This window comes from Macaca nemestrina, chromosome 15 (genome assembly GCF_043159975.1).
Source record: "Macaca nemestrina isolate mMacNem1 chromosome 15, mMacNem.hap1, whole genome shotgun sequence".
Classification (NCBI taxonomy): domain Eukaryota; kingdom Metazoa; phylum Chordata; class Mammalia; order Primates; family Cercopithecidae; genus Macaca; species Macaca nemestrina.
In genome coordinates this window covers 92,646,243-92,665,851 of record NC_092139.1, presented here as the reverse complement: position 1 = coordinate 92,665,851, position 19,609 = coordinate 92,646,243, and the positions used below count along the sequence as shown (strand labels likewise).

Sequence of the window (19,609 nt, the reverse complement as noted above, 5' to 3'; positions counted from 1 at the left end):
CAAGTGCTTCTCTTACAGACCATGAGCCCCGCTGAGGGCAAGAATCCTGCCTCACCCGTGTCCCTAATGCTCCACACTTAATCCTCAAGGCCTTCATTGATTGAACACTTGCAATCAGCCTGCTGAGTGCTTTTCTGACATCACCTGACTCCTCTCTAACTGCCGCCCTGTGAGGGAGGAAATTATCGTGATTGTTATCGTTATTCTCAGCCTCATTTTATGTCTGAAGAAACCGAGGCACAGCGAAGAGAAGCAGGTTGGCCTGGATGACACTATTTGGCAGGGCCGGAGTTGGGATTTGAACCTCAGGCCTACCTGAGTGCAGATCCCTGCTCCCAGCAGCTTCGCTCCCAGCTCCTGGTAGGGTTCAATCATGTTCACTGACTGAGTGGGGAGGGAGCGCTCCAGCAGAGTTCTAGGCACTGCTGGCCATGCCCATGCCCAGGTGAGACCTTCTGTCTTGCTTCTCCCTCTTTTCTCATCCCTTGGCATGGTTGGCCCCTTCTCCACCTCCTTCTTTTCCTCCTCCCTTTTCTCTTCCTCCCTCTTCTCTTCCTCCTGTATTTTTTTCTCCTCCTTTTCCTCTTTCATTTTTATCTTTTCCTCCCTTTTCTCCTCCTTCTGCACTTTTTTTTTTCTTTTTTAAAAATCAAGACAGGGTCTGGCCATGTTGCCAAGGCTGGTCTTGAACTCCTGGGCTCAAGTGTTCCTCCCACCTCAGCCTCTTGAAGTGCTGGGATTACAGGCCCGACCACTGGACCGGGCCCCTCTCCTCTTCCTCCTCCTCTTCCTCTTCCACCTTTACCCCTTCTTCTCTTTTCTCCTCCTCCTCCTCCAATAGCTTATTGAGATACAATTTACAGACTATAAAATTCACTTGTTTGAAGTGTACAGTAATTTTTAGTAAATGTACCAAGTTGCCCAGGGATCACTCTAGCCCAGAACGTTGTCCTCACCCCAGAAGGAAGCGCTGTACCTATTAGCAGGCACTCCCCGCCACCGCAACCCCATCCAGCATAAGCCCCTGGCAACCACTCGTCTGCGGTCTGTCTCTGCAGTCTTGCCTTTTCTGCACATTTCCTGTCAGTGGGCTCACACAGCCTGGTTTTGTTGTGTCTGGCTGCTTTCACGCAGCATGGCATTTTTTTTTTTTTTTTCATGCATCCGTGTTGGTCATATCAGGACTTCAGGCTTTTGCACTGGGCTGGGTCCTTCTTGCTGGGTCCCGTCTTCGCTGACCCTGCCTATCCCATCTGGCCCTCCACATGGTGGGGTCAGGAGGGCAGTTGTTGGGTCAGGCTGGGAACGGTGAGGATGGAAAATGTGTTTGTTGTTTTCCGCCCCCCCCCACTCCCTAGTTGTGTGCTTTAAGTGATTTCAAACGTGCTGTAGATGCAAACACTCTTCAGGGCTCTGTGGGTTGGCTCTGCCCTGGGATTGGCTCAGAGATGCCTTGTTTGGGGCAGATAACCCCCTTTTCTGATGGGCTGGCCGCAGTTTGGGCTCCCTCTTGTTGCTCTGCTAGCCATGGGGGCTGAACTGGATATGCCATTGTTACCGGAAAAGAGGGTCTTGAAACGGACCCCAAGAGAGGGTTCTCGGATTTCGTACAGGAAGGAATTCAAAGCAAGTTCCGGAGTGCAGTGAGAAGGGATAGTTCAGTGAAAGCTATCCTGGACCCCCTGCCCCGGTTGGTTTGTAAGTTTTTCTTATAGAGGAGTGTTGTCTATGTAAAAGCTAAGCTAAGCTGTGTCTACCTGCAGGTGAGCGCATGACATGACAAAATCGATTACTTTATTGATTTAAAGAAAACGTGGCACATATACACCATGGAATACTACTCAGCCACAAAAAAGGAAGGAAATAATGTCTTCTGCAGCAACTTAGACGGAGCTGGAGACCGTTATTCTGAGCGAAGTAACTCAGGAATGGAAAACCAAATATTATATGTTCTCACTTAAAGTGGGAGCTAAGCTATGAGCATGAAAAGGCATAAGAATGATATAATGGAATTTGGGGGCTTGGCGGGAAGGTTGGGAGGTGGGTGAGGGTTGAAAGACTACATATTGGGTGTAGTGCACGCTGCTTGGGTGACGGTTGCATGAAAATCTCAGAAATCCTCACTATAGAATTCACCCATGTAACCAAAAAGCACCTGTACTTCCCAAAACTATTGAAATATAAAACAATCTTGAAAAGCAAAACAAAAACCATCCTTGACATTTTAGTGTGTGACTATACCGAAGCGTATCTATAATGATCTTGAAAGCACATACTGTTGTGGGTATTGCGACACCTGGACTCTGTGCTGATGTAGGAGTGCATCCTTGTAGGTATCTTTAGGCTGTTTCCTCAACTGTAAACATCCCGTGACTATCTTGTGACCAGCAAGGAATATGGCTTTTTAGTCTTAAGATGGAGTCAAATTGAACATGGCCTTATTCTGGCTCTGCCAGGCGCCCGCTTCCCTAACACCACCAGTCACTTACAGCTAAGATGTTTTGTTTGTTTTTTTTTGAGATGGAGTCTTGCTGTGTCACCCAAGCTGGAGTGCAGAGGCGCAATCTCAGCTTACTGCAGCCTCTGCCTCCTGGGTTCAAGTGATTCTCCAGCCTCAGCCTCCCGAGTAGCTAGGATTACAGGCATGCGCCACCACGCCTGGTAATTTTTGTTATAGCAGAGATGGGGTTTCACTCTGTTGGCCAGGCTGGTCTCAAGCTTCTGACCTCAAGTGATCCACCCACGTTGGCCTCCCAAAGTGCTGGGATTACAGGCATGAGCCACTGCACCCAGCATAAGATATGTTGAGCCCTTAACTGTGTACTGGACTCTGAACACTTTGTACCTACTACCTCATTCATGCCTCCCAGTGACCCTGTGGGGCAGGCACTGTCATCATCCTTATTTTAGGTGAAGGAGCAGGGGCCCGGAGAGATTAACCAGCTAGCTAGTGGCAATCTAACTCCATCCACACCCTTCCCCTGGGCCCAGGGATGCCTCTGTAAGACACCCCATCCTCTCCCTAGGCCTCAGTTTCCCCTTTGGGAACCTGTTCTATTCTGTCTGCACCCTGACCTCTCAGGGAATCATAAACTGCTTGAAGATGGGCACATATCGGGCTTCCCTGGGTCCCCTTTGGTGGCTGACAGTGCAGTGCACACAGTAGGTCTGCCATCTTCATGCCTAGATCAAAAGATGATTTTGAGAGGTGACAACATGCTAGCAGCCCTCGCTCTCGGTGCCTGCTCGGCCTCAGCATTCACTCTGGTGGTGCTTGAGGAGCCCTTCAGCCCACCACGGCACTATGGGAGCCCCTCTCTGGGGTCGCCGAGGCCGGAGCGGCCTCCCTCTGCTTGCCGGCGGGTGTGGAGGGAGAAGCGTGAGTGGCAACCGGGGCTGCGTGCGGCGCTCATGGGCCAGTGCAAATTCAGGCGTGTGCAGGGCCACCGGCCTCCCGAGTAGCTGGGATTACAGGGGCCCTGCCACCACACCTGGCTAGTTTTTGTACCTTTTAGTGGAGACGGGGTTTCAACATGTTGGCCAGGTTGGTCTCAAACTCTTGACCTTGTGATCTGCCTGCCTCGGCACCTCCTAAAGTGCTGGGATTACAGGCGTGAGCCACTGCGCCTGGTCGAGATGGGTTATTTAAAGAAAGGAAAATGTATTGCTCACAGTTCTGGAGGTTGGGAAGTCTAGGATCAAGGTGCCAGCAGATTTGGTTTCTAGCAAGGACCTGCTTGCTTGTAGATGGTGTTGTCTAGGTTTTCTCATGCAGAAGCGAGTGAGGGGACGGAAGGGGTGAGCTCACCCCTTCAAGCCCTTTTATTTTTGTTTTTAAATTATTTTTATTATTGTTTTTAGAGACAGGGTCTGGCTCTGTCATCCAGGCTGGAGTGCAGTATTGCAATCATAGTTCACTGCAGCCTCGAACTCCCAGGCTTGAGCAATCCTCCTGCCTCAGCCTCCTGAGCTGAGACTACAGGCACATATCACCACACCAGGCTAAGTTTTCCATTTTTTATAGACACAGGGTCCTATGATGTTGCCCAAGCTGGTCTTGAACTTCTCACCTCAAGCAATCCTCCCACCTCAGCCTCCCAAAATGTTGGAATTACAGGTGTGAGCCACCGCACCTGACCTCAAGCCCTTTTGTGTGGGCATCAATTCCACTCATGAGGGTGGAGCTGTCATGGCCTAATCACCTCTCAAGGGTTCCGCTTCTTAACTGCCTCATCTTGGGAATTAAGTTCCAGTTGATGAATTTTGGACAGATACATACATTCAAACCATAGCCCTGGGGAATCCAGGCTGATCTCACCTCATGACCCTTAACCTTGTTACATCTGCAAAGACCATTTCCAAATATGGTCACATTTGCAGGTTCTAGGTGGACATATGTTTTAGGGGTCTCCATGTGACCTACTTTGGGGAGGAAGCCTGCTTTCGACAGCATGGGCAAAGCCTTTGTGGGTGCCTGGCTCGCAGGGTGGGGTCAAGTGGTGGGAGGTGCACAGGGGCCTGGGGTGGGAGGGAGCAGGTTGAATTTTCTCCCAAGAGTGATGGGGAACCAGGGAAAGCATCTAAGATGTGTGTGTGAGTTGCCTCGGTCACATCCATGCTTGCAGGTGGTCCCCTGCCATCGAGAAGGGCCCCTGGGGATGGGAAGTGAGGACATTGTTCCCCTTCGTCAACCTCCGACTTCTGATGCAGCCACACTCCCCGGGCTGCCTGGGCCCACGGGGCAGGGTGGTGGCCAGCGCGGCCAGAGTAGGATAACCAGGACTGGGCACTGGGGGCAGTTTCTCCTGGGCACATGCCCTGGTGCCTTTGACCACCTCTGGCTAGGAGGTGGGGACTTGGGGGTCTCCATTTTTGGCACCTGCCTAACGGTGCTCCCCACCCCACGCCTCCCACCTGGTCCTAGATTGGCTCTGTCTCCACCTTGGACTCGCCAGGTCTTGGACCTTTGAATGTCTCATTTTATTCTTAGCCCCCTGCCCTGTCACCATTGTCACAGCCACCTCCAGCTTTCTCCCCGACTGTTCCCGGTGCTCTTCGTCCCTGCCCACCTCCCGGGCCATCAGTCTCGCTTGCTTTCTCTGACTTCCTTTGGGGTTCATCCCTTGCCCTGCCTGTCACTCTCCCATCAGAGCCCCTACCCCACCCATCTCCCTCTCCTTTCCCTCCACGTCTCTCGTCTTTCTCTTTTTCTTCTTTCTCCCTCTGTGTTCCCTGTCTTGCCCTTCCCTCCCTGTCTCATGCCTTTCCTACCTGTGAGTTCCTTCTCCTTCCTCCCACCTTCCTCCCTCTGCCATGCGCCTGGCCTGCCATCCTCTCTTCCTCTCTCCATCCCACCTGTCTCTGGCATCCCATCTGCCTCCTTCCAGCCCCTTTCTCTCGGGGCGCTTCTCTGTCCTGGGCTGATGGGAGACCAGATAGTCAACCCTTAGCAGCCTGCATGCTGACTGTGGCCCCTGTCAGCCAAGGGGTGTCAGGAAGGCCCTGGTGGGCCCGTGTATTTATGGCAACAGTCATTCAGTAGGGCAACCACAAGCGTTGCATGTCCCACTGTTCTGTTAGTCCCTCAGTTAGCAGGGCCTAACCTCAGACTTGACACTCATCAGCCAGCCAGCCAGGACCCACAGCGCCAGGGGTATAGCCAGGCAGCTAGCATCATCCCTCCAGTGGCGCTGCCAGTGCAGAGGGACCAGTCCTTTCTCTGCACTTTCGTCAGTCAGCGGGACCCAGTGCTCTGGCTATACTGTCAGCTGGGGCTGTCCTCTGACTGGTACTGTCAGCTGGAGAGCACGGCTGGCTTTTCAGCTGTACTGTCCGCCAGTTAGTGAGCAGGACTGGCCTTCCGACTGTGCCGTCAGGGAGCAGGGCCGGCCTTCAGATTGTGCTTTCACGGGGCAGCGCAGGGCTGGCCTTTGACTGTGCCATCAGGGAGCAGGGCTGGCCTTCTGACTTGCTGTCAGTCCCTGGCTCTGCCATCACTGGGGCCAACCCCTGACTGTCAGGCAGCGAGCAGCTGAGACCCAGTGCTTGCTGGGAGTGGGGTGCTGAGAATCAGTGAAACCACAGGCCTGCCTCTGAAGAGCTTTGAAGCTACCCCGTGGTTTTCTCAGCTGCTGCACCCAGCACCCTCTTCTTGTTTTTGTTTTGTTTTGTTTTGTTTTTTTGTTTTTGAGATGGAGTCTTGCTCTGTTGCCCAGGCTGGAGTGCAGTGGCGCGATCTTGGCTCACTGCAAGCTCCGCCTCCCAGGTTCATGCCATTCCCCTGCCTCAGCCTCCGGGACTACACCGCCCGCCACCACGCCCGGCTAATTTTTTTGTATTTTTAGTAGAGACGGGGTTTCACTGTGTTAGCCAGGATGGTCTCGATCTCCTGACCTCATGATCTGCCCGCCTCGGCCAACCAAAGTGTTGGGATTACAAGCATGAGCCACCGTGCTCCGCTCACCCTCTCCTTGTTTAAGTGAGTTTCCTGTTGGTTGCTCTGCCTGTCGGGTGGTGGGGCTGAAGGATGCAGCACAGATGGGCCCAGGATGTTGCTGGGGCAGTCAGTGTGCTGAGCTCCAGGCTGGGGGCGGGAGCCTGGTGCAGAACCCAGGGCCTCTGCCCGGTGCCTCCGTGAACCCTCCTCTGCCTCAGTTTTCCCCTCTCAGCAGTGGGAAGGACTTTGCCTCAAAAGCACAGCTGTCTTGCATCCGGTGCTCACTGGCCCCAGTCTCTGGGTTATGGCCTCGGCTTACAGGGAGCTGGTGTGGAGTAGGGGATCCAGGTGCGTCCGGCTTGGATTTGAATCCCTGTCTCACTGTTTAGCAGCTGCTCACCTCGGGAACCTCTTTTTGACCTTGTGAGCTTCGGTTTCCTCATCTGGACAATAGAAGTGATGATACTGCCCTCATGATATGACCATGAAAACTAAACTAGATGGTTTGGCAGGATTCTACCTTGTTGAATCCTCAAAGCCCTGAATGCAGGGATAATTCATCCCATTTTACGGAAGGGGTAACTGAGCCTCAGGAAGATGAGGTGACTTGATAAAATCGTGCTGTTTTGAAGGAAACATCTGGGAAAGTTTTCCTTGGGTTTGCCCAAGGTGTGCTTTATTTGCATTTTAATCTCTGAAAATTGATGTTCTCCTCACTCCCCAACTGGTACAGCAGGCAGCTAGTGCCTTCGGGAGCTGATCCCTCTTTCGCCAGCACCCCACTCCCCATGCTGGGCTGGGTGCCCACAGGAGTGGACGGGCCGAGGACTCATGGCTGTGAGGCCTGGGTTCCAGCCTTGCTTTAGTTACCAACTCACCACGTGACCTCGGCCAAGTCCCTTGACTTCTCTGGGCCTCAGTTTTCCTCTCTGTAAAATGGGGATGGCCACATCCTCCTTCTAGGGGGGATCAGAAGCTTAGCTGAGTTTAAAAGGAATATGACTGCCATCAAAGGAGCCCCATGAACCGATGGGATCCTGAGTTGATTTCCTTCCCTGTAAGAGTGGTGGGGCCTCCTTCTCCTCATGTGGTTTGGGGAGGAGGAACCACAAACACTTGGGCTCACACGCACAGCACACAGTCCACACATGCACAAAACACACTCATACGCACACATGCACACACACTTGACTCACGTAAAAGCACATACACTCATACTCTCATGCGCGCGCGCACACACACACACGTTCAGTTTCCGGGCATCCCCTTCTTTCTTTTTGCCTTCTTGTCGTGCAACTGAAAACCCTCCATGGTTACGACTTCCGGGAGGGTGAGGGTCCAGGCAGCTGGGTTCAGAAGGAGCCGCCCGTGGACCCACCCCACTGGACGAGAGGCCAGAGATGCCCCAGGCAGGGCTCATAGGACCGAGTGTTGGCTTCTCAGTGCTCCAGGCAGCCGTGGCCATTAGTGGAGCCGTCTGGCTGGTCCCCTGGCTGTGAGCCGGCTTCTGAATGATTTATGCTGTCTTGAACTTGACTCCAGCGTGACAGGAGTGAGAAGAGCTGCTCCCGCTAGAGGAAAGCTGGAAACCGTACTGTGCTCACCGCATAACCTCTGGGTGCTGGAAATGGAGTATTACTACTGCCCCAGCCTGCTGAAGCTCTTGCACTACCTCTGGGTGAGTGGCGGGGGGGAGTGCAGGCTCCAGGACGGGGTCACCTCCCTTCCCTCTCCTCCTGCTTCCTGCCAACTTTGCTTTTTGGCTGTGTCTGGTTAGCAGTGTCTCTGTTTTCTTTAAGAAATGTTAAAGGTTACAAGGAAGAGAGAATGTTGGGGAAAGAGGAAACAAGCTTGGTTTGGGAGGTAGAGCAGGTTTGCAGGAAGAGCTGAGACTCCTGAACAGGAATGAAGATTCCGGGTCCAATGTGGGCTTTCCTCCGGTCCTCAAGAAAACAGGAAAAACGAGAACCACGTTAGTGAGTTTTTCAGAAAGCACCATTTATTTGACTTAAAGGACTGTTGTTTATTCTGAAATTACATCCCTCTTGCCTTTGTGTGTGTGTAAGAATGTCCCCCTTCTATGAGATGAAAATGATAGATTTTGTTTTCCTCTTCCTGAACCTACACAGTGATAGAAGAAGTTGGGACCCCTTCCACCAACACACAAACTGTGCTGTCTCCTCTGGATAGCAGAGGAAAAAAAAACCAGAACATTTTCTGATGAAACATCAAAGTCAGGGAAGCTGTGCAGAAGTGCTTTGTGGAGTATAAAATGCCTTCAGATCTCGCTTTGACTTTGCGGCTGGTCTGCTTTCTGTGCCTGGGCAAGTTACTTCTCCTCTCTGGGTTTCCATTTCCTCCTCTGTGAAACTAAGGAGTAGGTGTAGGTGATTCTGGGTTGTGGGACATCCATCAGGGCTCTGGGAATAGAGGGGCTTCTCGAAGAATTGTCACGGGCTGGTCTCAGAGTTTTCCAGAATATTTGCCACTGGTTTCAGCACGCCCAAAAGGGAAAGTCTTAGGAAATATTATCTTTCCCATTGCTGAGTGTTTGCAAATACTTCAGATGCCTTCTTGGCCAGAAAATTTTCCAGTGCTCCTAAAAATACAACTTTTAGGAAAGATTGCCTTTCAGCCGCCAGTCCCAGAGTATCTCACCTCCCTCCTGAGCCCCCCAGAGCAGTTGAGAAACAGGAGATCCCCCCAGTCCATATTGTTCAATCATTGGCATATGAACATTCTTGTGTAATAAATGTAAGGCAACATTGATTGATTGATTGATGTTTTAATGACAAAAATAATGCACGTGCATGGTAAAAAGACATGGAAAATTCAGACAAGCACAAAGAAAAGAAGTCTCTGATGATCATATTTTTGAATTGTGTGGTTTGCAAGGTCTGGATAACCTTGATGTGCCTGGCTGCTTGTTGGGCTCTGGGCTCGGTGCTTGAGATGCAGAGATGACCAAGATACAGTCCACCATCCCCAGAACTTAGAGCTCGGCATAGGTGTTGAACTCATCAACAAATGGCTATGATCTTATGTTCATTCAGCACACACTTACCAGCAGTAGTTTGGAGCTAGCGCCAGATAACTTGGAATATAGGAGCAAGACAGCATGGTCCCCTGACTGCATGGAACTTAAGTCTGGTGAGAATTTGGACTTTGCTCAAGGAACTGAAACAAAGACCATGTGTGTATTAGGATGGAGTGGTGCACAGGGCCTAAGAGGACATGGCCTCATTGGGGTGCGGGGGCCAGGAGGTTCTCCCCAAGGAAGCTGAACACTGGAGGATGCCTAGGAGCTGGCAGTTGATGCTAGGGTAGGGGTCCAGGGAAGTGTGTGCCAGGCAGAGGGAACAGCGTGTGCAAAGGGCTGGGGTGGGTGTCAGAAAGAGCAAGAGCCCGTGGCATGCCCATGGCACATTCCAAGTACAGGCTCAGCCTGGCCAGCAGGGGCTGGGCGGGGATGCCCTCAGCCTCCTAGGGGCAGCTCTGTGGAGTGACAGAGTCACAGCTCTTCACCTGGCTGTGTCCCACCTCACTAGTGACCTTGGGCAAGTCTTCTCCTCTCTGGGCCTCGGTTTCCCCATCTGAACCATGAAGAGGTAGGGAGAGGCGGTTTAGAACGTCTTTCTTAGATGTGATAATGAGAGAGATTTCCATTTGGCCACTGCTTTCTGTGGGTGACCAGGTCCTTTGGGAGTGAGAAGCCACGCAGGCCCACTGCTGGTTTTGCAAATTACCCAATTTCTCTGTCCCTCTGAGTCACTGAAGACAGCCTGGCACATGTGTTAACAAGACTGGGGTCTTGGATTAGCCCTGGTGTCTGCACTCCTAAGCTGGAAACTCTTGCTTGACCTCTCAGGGAAGCTTGGGAATGTGGACCTGGATTCTGAGGAAGCCTCGTGGCCTTGGGAAGTCCATTTCAGCTTCCCAAACTTCGGCTTCCCCATCTGCAGAGCGAGGCCCCGCTGCCTTCCTCGTTTGCTTGCTGGGAATTCCTCTGAACTCTCTAGCTCATTTCTGAAACCTAGAAGCTGCTCCGAGAATGTCAGCTCCTCCTGCTTCCCAGGAGGCCACCGTCAGATTCGGTGACCGGCTAACCAGGAATAATTGCAGAGACCCGGGTAGAGGTGCTCGCTCCCCTGCCACTCGTGTAGCTTGGCGTAGTTGAGAATATGCATTCATCCATCACTTCTTCAGCATGGGCCCCTCCTCACTGCCCCTGGGCCCTGGTAATGTCACCTCTTCACTAGGGTCTTCCCTAGTGAAGAGCTCACTGCAGCCTTGTCCTCCTGGGCATAAGTGATCCTCCCACCTCAGCCTCCAGAGTAGCTGGGACTACAGGTGCATGCCACCATGCCCAGCTAATTTTTTAACTTTTTTGTAAAGATGTGGCCTCACTATGTTGCCCAGGCTTGTCTTAAACTCTAGAGCTCCCACCTCAGACTCCCAAAGTGCTGGGACTTTAGGCATGAGCCACCATACCCAGCCTGCAGATTTTTAAAGTTTTAAATAAATTTTAAAACGTTGTATACATTTAAAGTATACAACCAGATGTTTTGGTATATATACATATACCTAGTGAAATTAGTACTGCAGTCAAGCAAATTAACATACCTGTCTCCTTTCATAGTCACCTTTTATTTAAAAACTGGTAAGAGCACCTACCAAGAGAAATCTACTCTCTCAACAAATTCCCAGTATATAATACAATACCATTAACTATAGTCACCATGCTTTAGGTCTCTAGACATATTCATCCTTTAGAATTGCAACTTTGTACCATTTAATGTCTTTCCATTCCTTCCCCTGCACCCCTCTGCCCCCTTCTGGGTTTGTTTGTTTTTTAGGTGGATGGAGTCTTGCTCTGTCGCCCAGGCTAGAGTGCAGTGGCATGATCTTGGCTCACTGCAACCTCTGCCTCCCGGGTTCAAGCAATTCTGTCTCAGCCTCCCGAGTAGCTGGGACTACAGGCGCATGCCACCACACCTGGCTAATTTTTGTATTTTTAGTAGAGATGGGGTTTCACCATATTGGTCAGGCTGGTCTCGAACTCCTGACCTCAGGTGATCCGCCCGCCTTGGCCTCCCAAAGTGCGGGTATTACAGGCATGAGCCACCGCGCCCGGCCCTGCCCCATTCTGTTTTTGTGTATTTGACTATTTTAGATTCCACGTATAATTGAGAGCATGTAGTATTTTGTCTTTCTGTGCCCGGCTTATTTCACTTAGCATAATGTCTTCCAGGTTCAATCATGTTGTTGCAAATAACAGGCTCTTCTACTTTTTAAAGGCTGTATAATCTGTTGTGTGTGTGTGTGTAGATATATATAGAGAGGATATATGTGTTATTGAATATATAAAGAAATTGAGGGCTGGGCGTGGTGGCTCTTGCCTGTAATGCCAGCACTTTCGGATGCCAAGGAGGGTGGATCACTTGAAGTCAGAAGTTTGAGACCAGCCTGGTCAATATGGCAAAACCACATCTATACTAAAAATACAAAAATTAGCTGGGCATGGTGACATTGTGCCTGTAGTCCCAGCTACTTGGGAGGCTGAGGCAGGAGAATCGCGTGAACTTGGGAGCTGGAGGTTGCAGTGAGCTAAGCTCGCACTTTTGTACTCCAGCCTAAGCAAGGCGGCTCTGTCTCAAAAACAGAAAAAGGAAAAAAAAAAGAAACTGAGGCATATATATATGTATGTATGTGTGTGTATATATATATATGGAAATATGTTTCCATGAAACATGGAAAATTCAGATGAGTACAAAGAAGAAAGTTTCTGATAATCTGTATTTTTGAATTCTGCGGTTCACAAGTTTATCTATCATCTATCTGTCTGTCTGTCTAACTATACATGCCACAATTTCTTTACCCATTCATCTGCCACTGGACACTTTGGGTGTGCCCACATCTTGCCTATTGTGAAGATGCTACATTGGAACATGGGAGTGCAGATCTTTATGGGATACTGGTTTCATTTCCTTTGGGTATGTGCCCAGAAGAGGGATTGGTGGATCTATTCTCAGTTTTTTGAGGAGCTATCATACTATTTTACATAACTTATTTTAGAATAGTTGAGAAAAGTTACAAAGATAGTAGCGGGAGTTCCTGTATACCCTTCACCCGGTTCCCGTAACGTTAGCATGTTACTATAACCATGGTTCAGTTACCAAAAGAAAGAAGTTAACATTGGTGCGTTACTGTGAACTAAACTCCAGACTAAATTCCAGTGGTTTGCATGGGGGCGATTTTCCCCTGCAAGGGACATTTGGCAATGTGTGGAGACATGTTTGATTGTCAAAGCTGAGGACGGGTGCTACTGGCATGTGGTGGGTAGACACCAAGGATGCTGCTTTACATCCTATAACGCACAGGACAGGTCCTCTGCTGCCCTCCCCTCGACAGCACCAAGAATGATCCTGGCCAAGATGTCAATTGTCACAAGGCTGAGAAACCTTGTCCTATTCCACTTTTACCAGTTTTTTCACAAATACTCTTTTTTTGTTCCAGGATCTAGTTCAGAGTCCCGCATTGTATTTTTTCACTTTCAGTTTAATCCCTAGTAGGACCTCATCACTACCAGCTGAATGAGTGAATCAGTGCTTATCTTTTTTTTTTTTTTTTTGAGATGGAGTCTCGCTCTGTTACCCAGGCTGGAGTGCAGTGGCGCGATCTCAGCTCACTGCAACCTCCACCTTCGGGTTCAAGCGATTCTCCTCCCTCAGCCTCCCGAGTAGCTGGGATTACAGACACGTGCTACCACACCTGGCTAATTTTTTGTATTTTTAGTAGAGACGGGGTTTTGCTGTGTTAGCCAGGATGGTCTTGATCTCCCAAAGTGCCGGGATTACAGGCGTGAACACTGCACCCAGTCATCAGTGGTTTTTTTTTTTTTTTTTTGAGACGGAGTCTCCCTCTGTCGCCCAGGCTGGAGTGCAGTGGCCGGATCTCAGCTCACTGCAAGCTCCACCTCCTGGGTTCACGCCATTCTCCTGCCTCAGCCTTCCGAGTAGCTGGGACTACAGGCGCCCGCCACCTCGCCTGGCTAGTTTTTTTGTATTTTTTAGTAGAAATGGGGTTTCACTGTGTTAGGCAGGATGGTCTCGATCTCCTGACCTCGTGATCCACCCGTCTCGGCCTCCCAAAGTGCTGGGATTACAGGCTTGAGCCACCGCGCCAGTGCTTTTTTTTTTTTTTGAGATGGAGTCTTGCTTTTGTCCCCAGGCTGGAGTGCAGTGGCGCGATCTTGGCTCATTGCAACCTCTGCCTCCCAGGTTCAAGCGATTCTCCTGCCTCAGCCTCCCGAGTAGCTGGGATTACAGGTGCCCGCCACCACGCCCGGATAATTTTTGTATTTTTAGTAGAGATGGTGTTTCACTATGTTGGCCAGGCTGGTCTCGAACTCCTGACCTCAGGTGATCCACCTGCCTCAGCCTCCCAAAGTGCTGGGATTCCAGGCGTGAACCATCGCTCCTGGCTCGGTGTGCTTATCCTTTTGTGTGTCCACTGACAGCATAAAAAAATCCGCCATGTTATTTAAAAACAGTTTGTAACCATGATATTTGATAGCTGCTTACTATTCCTACCTGTTGTCAGCCTTGGTTTATGGGGTACTGGTTTCATTTACTTTGGATACATACCCAGAAGAGGGGTTGGTGGATCTATTAGCCAGTTCTTTGTGGCTGGACATTTAGGTTATTCCCGGGTGTTGACAGTGTGCATAATTGTTCTCAGCCTTAAATCTTGATTCACATTTCAGGCTCTCCCCTATGTCAGCTTCTTAGAAGTGGGGCCAAGCGTGGGCTGCAACAGGCTTTCTGCAAAGTTGTCACCTATTGGTGGGATGTTTTTAGCTTCCTGTTAGTGGCCTGAGTCCTTCTCATAGCTGCACTTCTCTTCTGCGGGGAGAAACCACTATCACTGTCAGGCTTGGTGCCGGCCCAGCAACAGCTGGGGCATGGGGAGAGAGATTAAGTTTATCTTTCAAACCATTAGTAAGAGTAGCTGAGGGCTACAGCCTTTGGCGTGTGGCTGTTGTGAGTTACTTCATCTCCTTTGTTGCTGAGATAACCTCGCGAGACGGTCCCAAGGCCTGTGGCCTTGCTGGGGCATCGCCATCAAGCTGGTCTCTTGGATTGTCAATTACAGCAATAGTAATATAATGATAAAAGTCACCGTCACCACCACCACTCCTACTGAGTGCTCACAAAATCCTGGGCCTGGACTAAATGCCTTTCAGAGGGGTCTCATTATATCCTTGTAAGAACCCCAATGTGTTGATCTCGTTATTACCCCCATTTTGCAGTTAGGGAAACTGAGGCCTAGAAAGGCTAGGCAGCTCATCCAAGGTCCCCCAGCTAGGAAGTGCTGAAGCCTGTATTTGAACCCAGCTCTCCCTCTATATCATTTTTACTACTTCATGGAGTCTGATATTCTGGTTTCTCAGATGGGGAAACTGAGGCCCATGGTGTTGAAGTGACTTCCCAGCCTACAGGAAAGCTTGCTATGCATATCAAGCTTTGCAAGGTGGAGGATGACAGAAGAATGTGGCAGTAGGTCAGGCGGGGCTCTGGAGGGAGAGCCCTGGCCTGGAATCCCAGCCCTGTCTCTACTGGGTGTGTGGCTTTTGGCAAATCACATCATGGCTGTGGGCCTCAGTTTCCCTCTCTGTAAGTGGCAGTGGTCAGCCCCGTCTTGCAGGAACTGTGCTGAGGATTAGCTAAGATAAAGGGCATTAGTATCATCGGCACAGGGCTGGACTTAGAGTGGGCGTTTAATATCTAGATGGTCTTTGTTGGGGACTGGTGAGGGCTCTGATATAATGGCAGGGACCTCCACCTCCTGTCCCACGCTCTTCCCAGCTGCCTCTCCAGCCCCGCCCAGGGCCTGTGAGGCTGACTCTCGCAGGCTTCTTCTACTCCAGTCCCCCATGGCAGAGGGGACTGCTTTGAGTGTAGTAAGGAACTGCTCGCTGAGTGGCCCGTGGGGCATGACACCCTGGCTGGGGCTTCTGACAACTTCTTGGGGAAGATGCAGGTCCCTCACCTGCCCTTTTACATCCCTCCAGCAGGGTCCGTGTTCCATGCCTCAGTCTCCCTGGAATGATGGGAAATCACTTTGGTTTTCATTGTGTTTCTAAGCTTCATGTCCCCACGTTTGACTCTGTGACCAGATTTTTGAATGGAAAAATGTCTGAATGTGGTTAGTTCCACTGTTTTCTCCCCAGACCCTCTTGCTACTTGTTCATTTCACTGTGGCCCTCACTCAGCCTGTAGTCACCACTAGGTGACAATAGTAATAATAATAGTCATGAAACAGCAAGAGATACTGTTCTCTTTCATGCTAAGTGCCTCAGTGTGTGGGATCTTGATTAATCCTCACAAATAGCCCTGAGGGGTGGATTTTATTATTATTTTACCCATGAGAAAACTGAGATTCTGAGAGGCTGAGTAACCACCAGATATGCAACAGCTGGTCAGGGGCAGAGCCGGGATTTGAACCTGCAAAGTCTGACTCCAAAGCTAATTTGATGACTACACACAACCTCCATCAGGCAGGAAGGTTGCTTGTGTGTTTACCACTGAACTCCCAGCCCTTGGCCCAGTGCCTGGCACATAGTAGGTGCTTAATAGATGTGGGCTGGTCAGGTGCAGTGGCTCAGGCCTGTAATCCCAAGACTTTGTGAGATCAAAGCGGGAGGATTGCTTGAGCCCAGGAGTTTGAGACCAGCCTGGGCAGCATAGCGATACTCAGTCTCTACAAAAGAAAATATTTTTGAATAGCCAAGTGCAGTGGTGTATGCCTGTAATCTCAGATACTCAGCAGGCTGAGGGAGAAGGATCATCTGAGCCCAAGAGTTCGAGGCTGCAGTAAGCAATGATTGTACCACTGCTCTCTAGCCTGGGAAACAGAGCAAGACCCTGTCTCAAAAAAAGTAAAAAATAAAAACAGATGTGGGCTGATGGACCACCCTGTTGACCTGACATGTTGAAGGCTATTGTGGGGACAAATGGCCTTACCATGGTGCCTGGCACTGCACATGCACCCCGTAATCAGTTACTGTTGCCAGCTTCTGAATCTCAGATCATGGTGGCTTCATTTTGTGCCAAGGGTCTGGTTTGGCTTTGTCTCGGCAATGTCTGTGGCTGAAATAGAAGAGCTGACTATTTTTGTGCTGTTTGAGTTGGGCCTGAGGTTTGGGCCACGGGACAGTTTGCATCATGAGAGATTTTCATCTGACTTGAGCCATCGATGCCTTTTATAGGCCCAGTCGTGGAGGCAAAAATGGGCTTGGAGTCAGTCTTTCCTGGCTTCTAATCCCTACTGGGCCACTTACTAGTAGAGCATGGGGCCTCGAGCAAATCTCAGCCCTCCCAGAAACTCAGTTTTGCCGTCTATAGAGTGGAAATATTGATAGCAACTTCCTCGTGGGATGGCCTGAGGACTCAGTGAGGCGACGCAAGCAAAGCCAGTCATACAGTAGGTGCTGAGTAAGTGGTGGCAGCCAATGCTGGTGCTAGACACCTGATGTGTCCTCAGTTCAGTTCGGTCACATGCACCAGGCCCTGTTCTAAAGGTTTGGGATACATCAGTGCACAAGACAGCCATGATCCCTGCCCCCAGGGACTAACACTCTTTTTTTTTTTTTTTTGAGATGGAGTCTAGTTCTGTCACCCAGGCTGGAGTGCAATGGCATGATCTCGGCTCACTGCAACCTCTGCCTCCTGGGTTCAAATAATTCTCCTGCCTCAGCCTCCTGAGTAGTTGGGATTATAGGCACCTGGCCAGGAACTAACATTCTAGTGGGGTGTTCAGACAATCAACAATGGGCATGATACGTAAGAACGTTGTATAGTATGTCAGGAGGTGGGCTGTGCTGGGGAAAGACAGAAGGAACCAGGTAAAAAGGTTCTGGAGGGCTTGGGTGTGCGGGGCCTCTGCCTCTCTAAGAAGGTGACATTTGAACAGAGATTTTAGAAGCAGGGAGAGAATAGGCCAGGGGAGCTTGGGGGGAAACAGGAATAGTCAGTGCAAAAGTGTTAAGGCCCAAGCATGCGCAGGCACGTTTGCAGAACAGGAGGGGTGCCAGGGTGGCTGCAGCAGACTGGGTGAGAGGAGAGGGTGGGCAGTGAGGGCAGGGAGGTGACGCGGCCTGAGCATGCCAGGCCTTGCAGTCACTCTAAGGACTGTGCCTCATGCTTGGGGGCACCAGAGCCATGGGGGAGTGTCCCTTTGAACAGGACCCACCTTGGCCTTTGGGTGGGCCCCTCTGGCTGTCGTGTGGGGAACAGACTCAAGTAAGGGGGCCAGTAGGGAACCACTGCAGTGGTCCAGGTGGGAGATGATGGCCCCTCAGACCAGGGACAGGAGGAGAGGAGAAGTGGGCAGATTCTGGATCTAGTTGGAAGGTTGAGCCCCAGGATATGCTGATGGATTGGACACGGGATAGGAAAGACATGAGTCATGGATGGCCCTGAGAGTTTGCCATCTGCTAAAAGATGGAGCTGTCATCAGCTCGCATTAGGAAAACTGCAGGGTAGAGAGTCTGGGGGATGGATCGGTACCCAGGTTTGCACTTGCTGGTTGAGTTTGAAAAGTTGGTTAGACCCCGGTGTCAGCACACGTTCTCCACCTCTTCCCATAGCTCGCCCTCCCCAGCTGTACAACGGGAAGGGTCATTCGTGCCCTGCCCATGCCTAAGAGCTGTTGGGATGCTCAGGTGGGAGGGGAATTGTAAAGGATTAAAACACCAAGCCCTGTTGTGAGATCCCTCAGCCCCTTGGAAAATTCTCACCGTTTCTGAGTTCCAGGAAGAGGTACCCAGAGCCTTTGGAGCAGGCCCTGTTCACATCCACTAGAGGGTTTGAGAATTCTGCTGGGCCCGGGCCAGCTCCCCTCGGCACCTTCCTCACTGTGACAATTTCAGACTCTGTTTTTTATTTATTTTTATTTTAATTTTTTTAGAGACAGGGCCTGGCTCTGTCACCCAGGTTGGAGTGCTATGGTGCAATCATAGCTCACTGAAGCCTCAAACAGCTGGGCTCAAGTCATCCTCCCACCTCGGCTTCCCAAAGCGCTGGGATTATAGGCATGAACCATCACACCTGGCCAATTCCAGACTCTGTCTGCCTGTTATACCCCTCCAAGCAGGACCACTGCCCTGCCTGTTAGTCCACAGGGTCCTTGCCATATGGAAAATAGATTGCTTTTTACGGTAATAAAAAGAGAACCATGTGGTAACAATGGCTCCCCAAGCCTAGACTTCCACTTTTTAGTTCTTGGTGGGCCTCAGTCACCCTCCCGTGCTGTTGGGAGCTTCGCCCTGAGAGGCCAAAGTGAACCCCGCTCTCAGATGGAGGTCTTTGAGGCCCCAGCTCTAACTGTTCCAAAGCAGTCATTGCTGGGTACCAGACATTCCAGGGCCTAGCCGTTCAAAGGGACATGCCAGTGTTGGGACTGCTGAAAGGAACCATAAATGCAAGGCAGAAGCTTGGGAGGGCTGGGCATGTGGGCAGAATACTTCCGGGAGCCAGGATTCCAGGATGCAGATGCCATGTGACCCTGAGCAGCTGTTTGCCCTCTCTGGGACTCAGTTTCTCTGTAGGTATAATGAAAGATTGGGCTAGAGTCTCCTTAAAGTTTCTTCCTGTGCACAGTCTCCCAATTCTAAGAGTCCAGTAAAGAGTGGAGCTTCAGAGTCAGACACGTGTGGGTTCTAATCCAGCCCTGGCTGCTCTGTGATGTTGAACAGGTGACTTCATGTCTCTGATCTTGTATCTCACCTGAAGGTGAGAAACTCCCTTTCTCAAATGAGGATTATGTAAGCATTTCATTGTGGAGACCAGTGGGGAGAGCACCTACCACACAGTAGGTGCTGTATTTCCACATTTCCAAGGGAGGAATTGAACCCACAGGGTAGAAGTTGCTGGCTGCCTTGAGGGTGGAATGATTTCCCAATTGAGGCACTAGAGGGCACCCCTGTTCTAACAAATCACCTTGATGGGCAGCTGCTTTTTTTTTTTTTTGAGCATGTGCAGAGCTACACGCTTTCACACCTCAGTGTGTGTGGCTGTCTCAACCGCCAGTGAGGCAGGGGCTCTGACTGTCCAAATGTTACAAATGAGGACACTGAACAAAACCTGACTTGTCCAAAGGTTGCGCAGAGCC

General features: G+C 50.6%; 1 protein-coding gene across 7 annotated transcripts in view; it reads left to right on the top strand.

Moving 5' to 3' along the window:
* Positions 1-19,609, top strand: part of LOC105495698 (KIAA1671 ortholog) — a 248,906-nt gene that overhangs the window by 117,533 nt on the left and 111,764 nt on the right. The window contains exon 1 of one of the 7 annotated variants that reach the window (XM_071080298.1): positions 6,203-8,114. The exons of the other annotated variants lie outside the window; for them this stretch is intronic. Within the exon in view, the coding sequence (XP_070936399.1) occupies positions 8,064-8,114 (51 nt within the window). The 5' untranslated portion in view covers positions 6,203-8,063. Of the gene's footprint in view, positions 1-6,202; positions 8,115-19,609 lie in introns of those variants that run through there. 7 annotated transcript variants of the gene reach the window in all.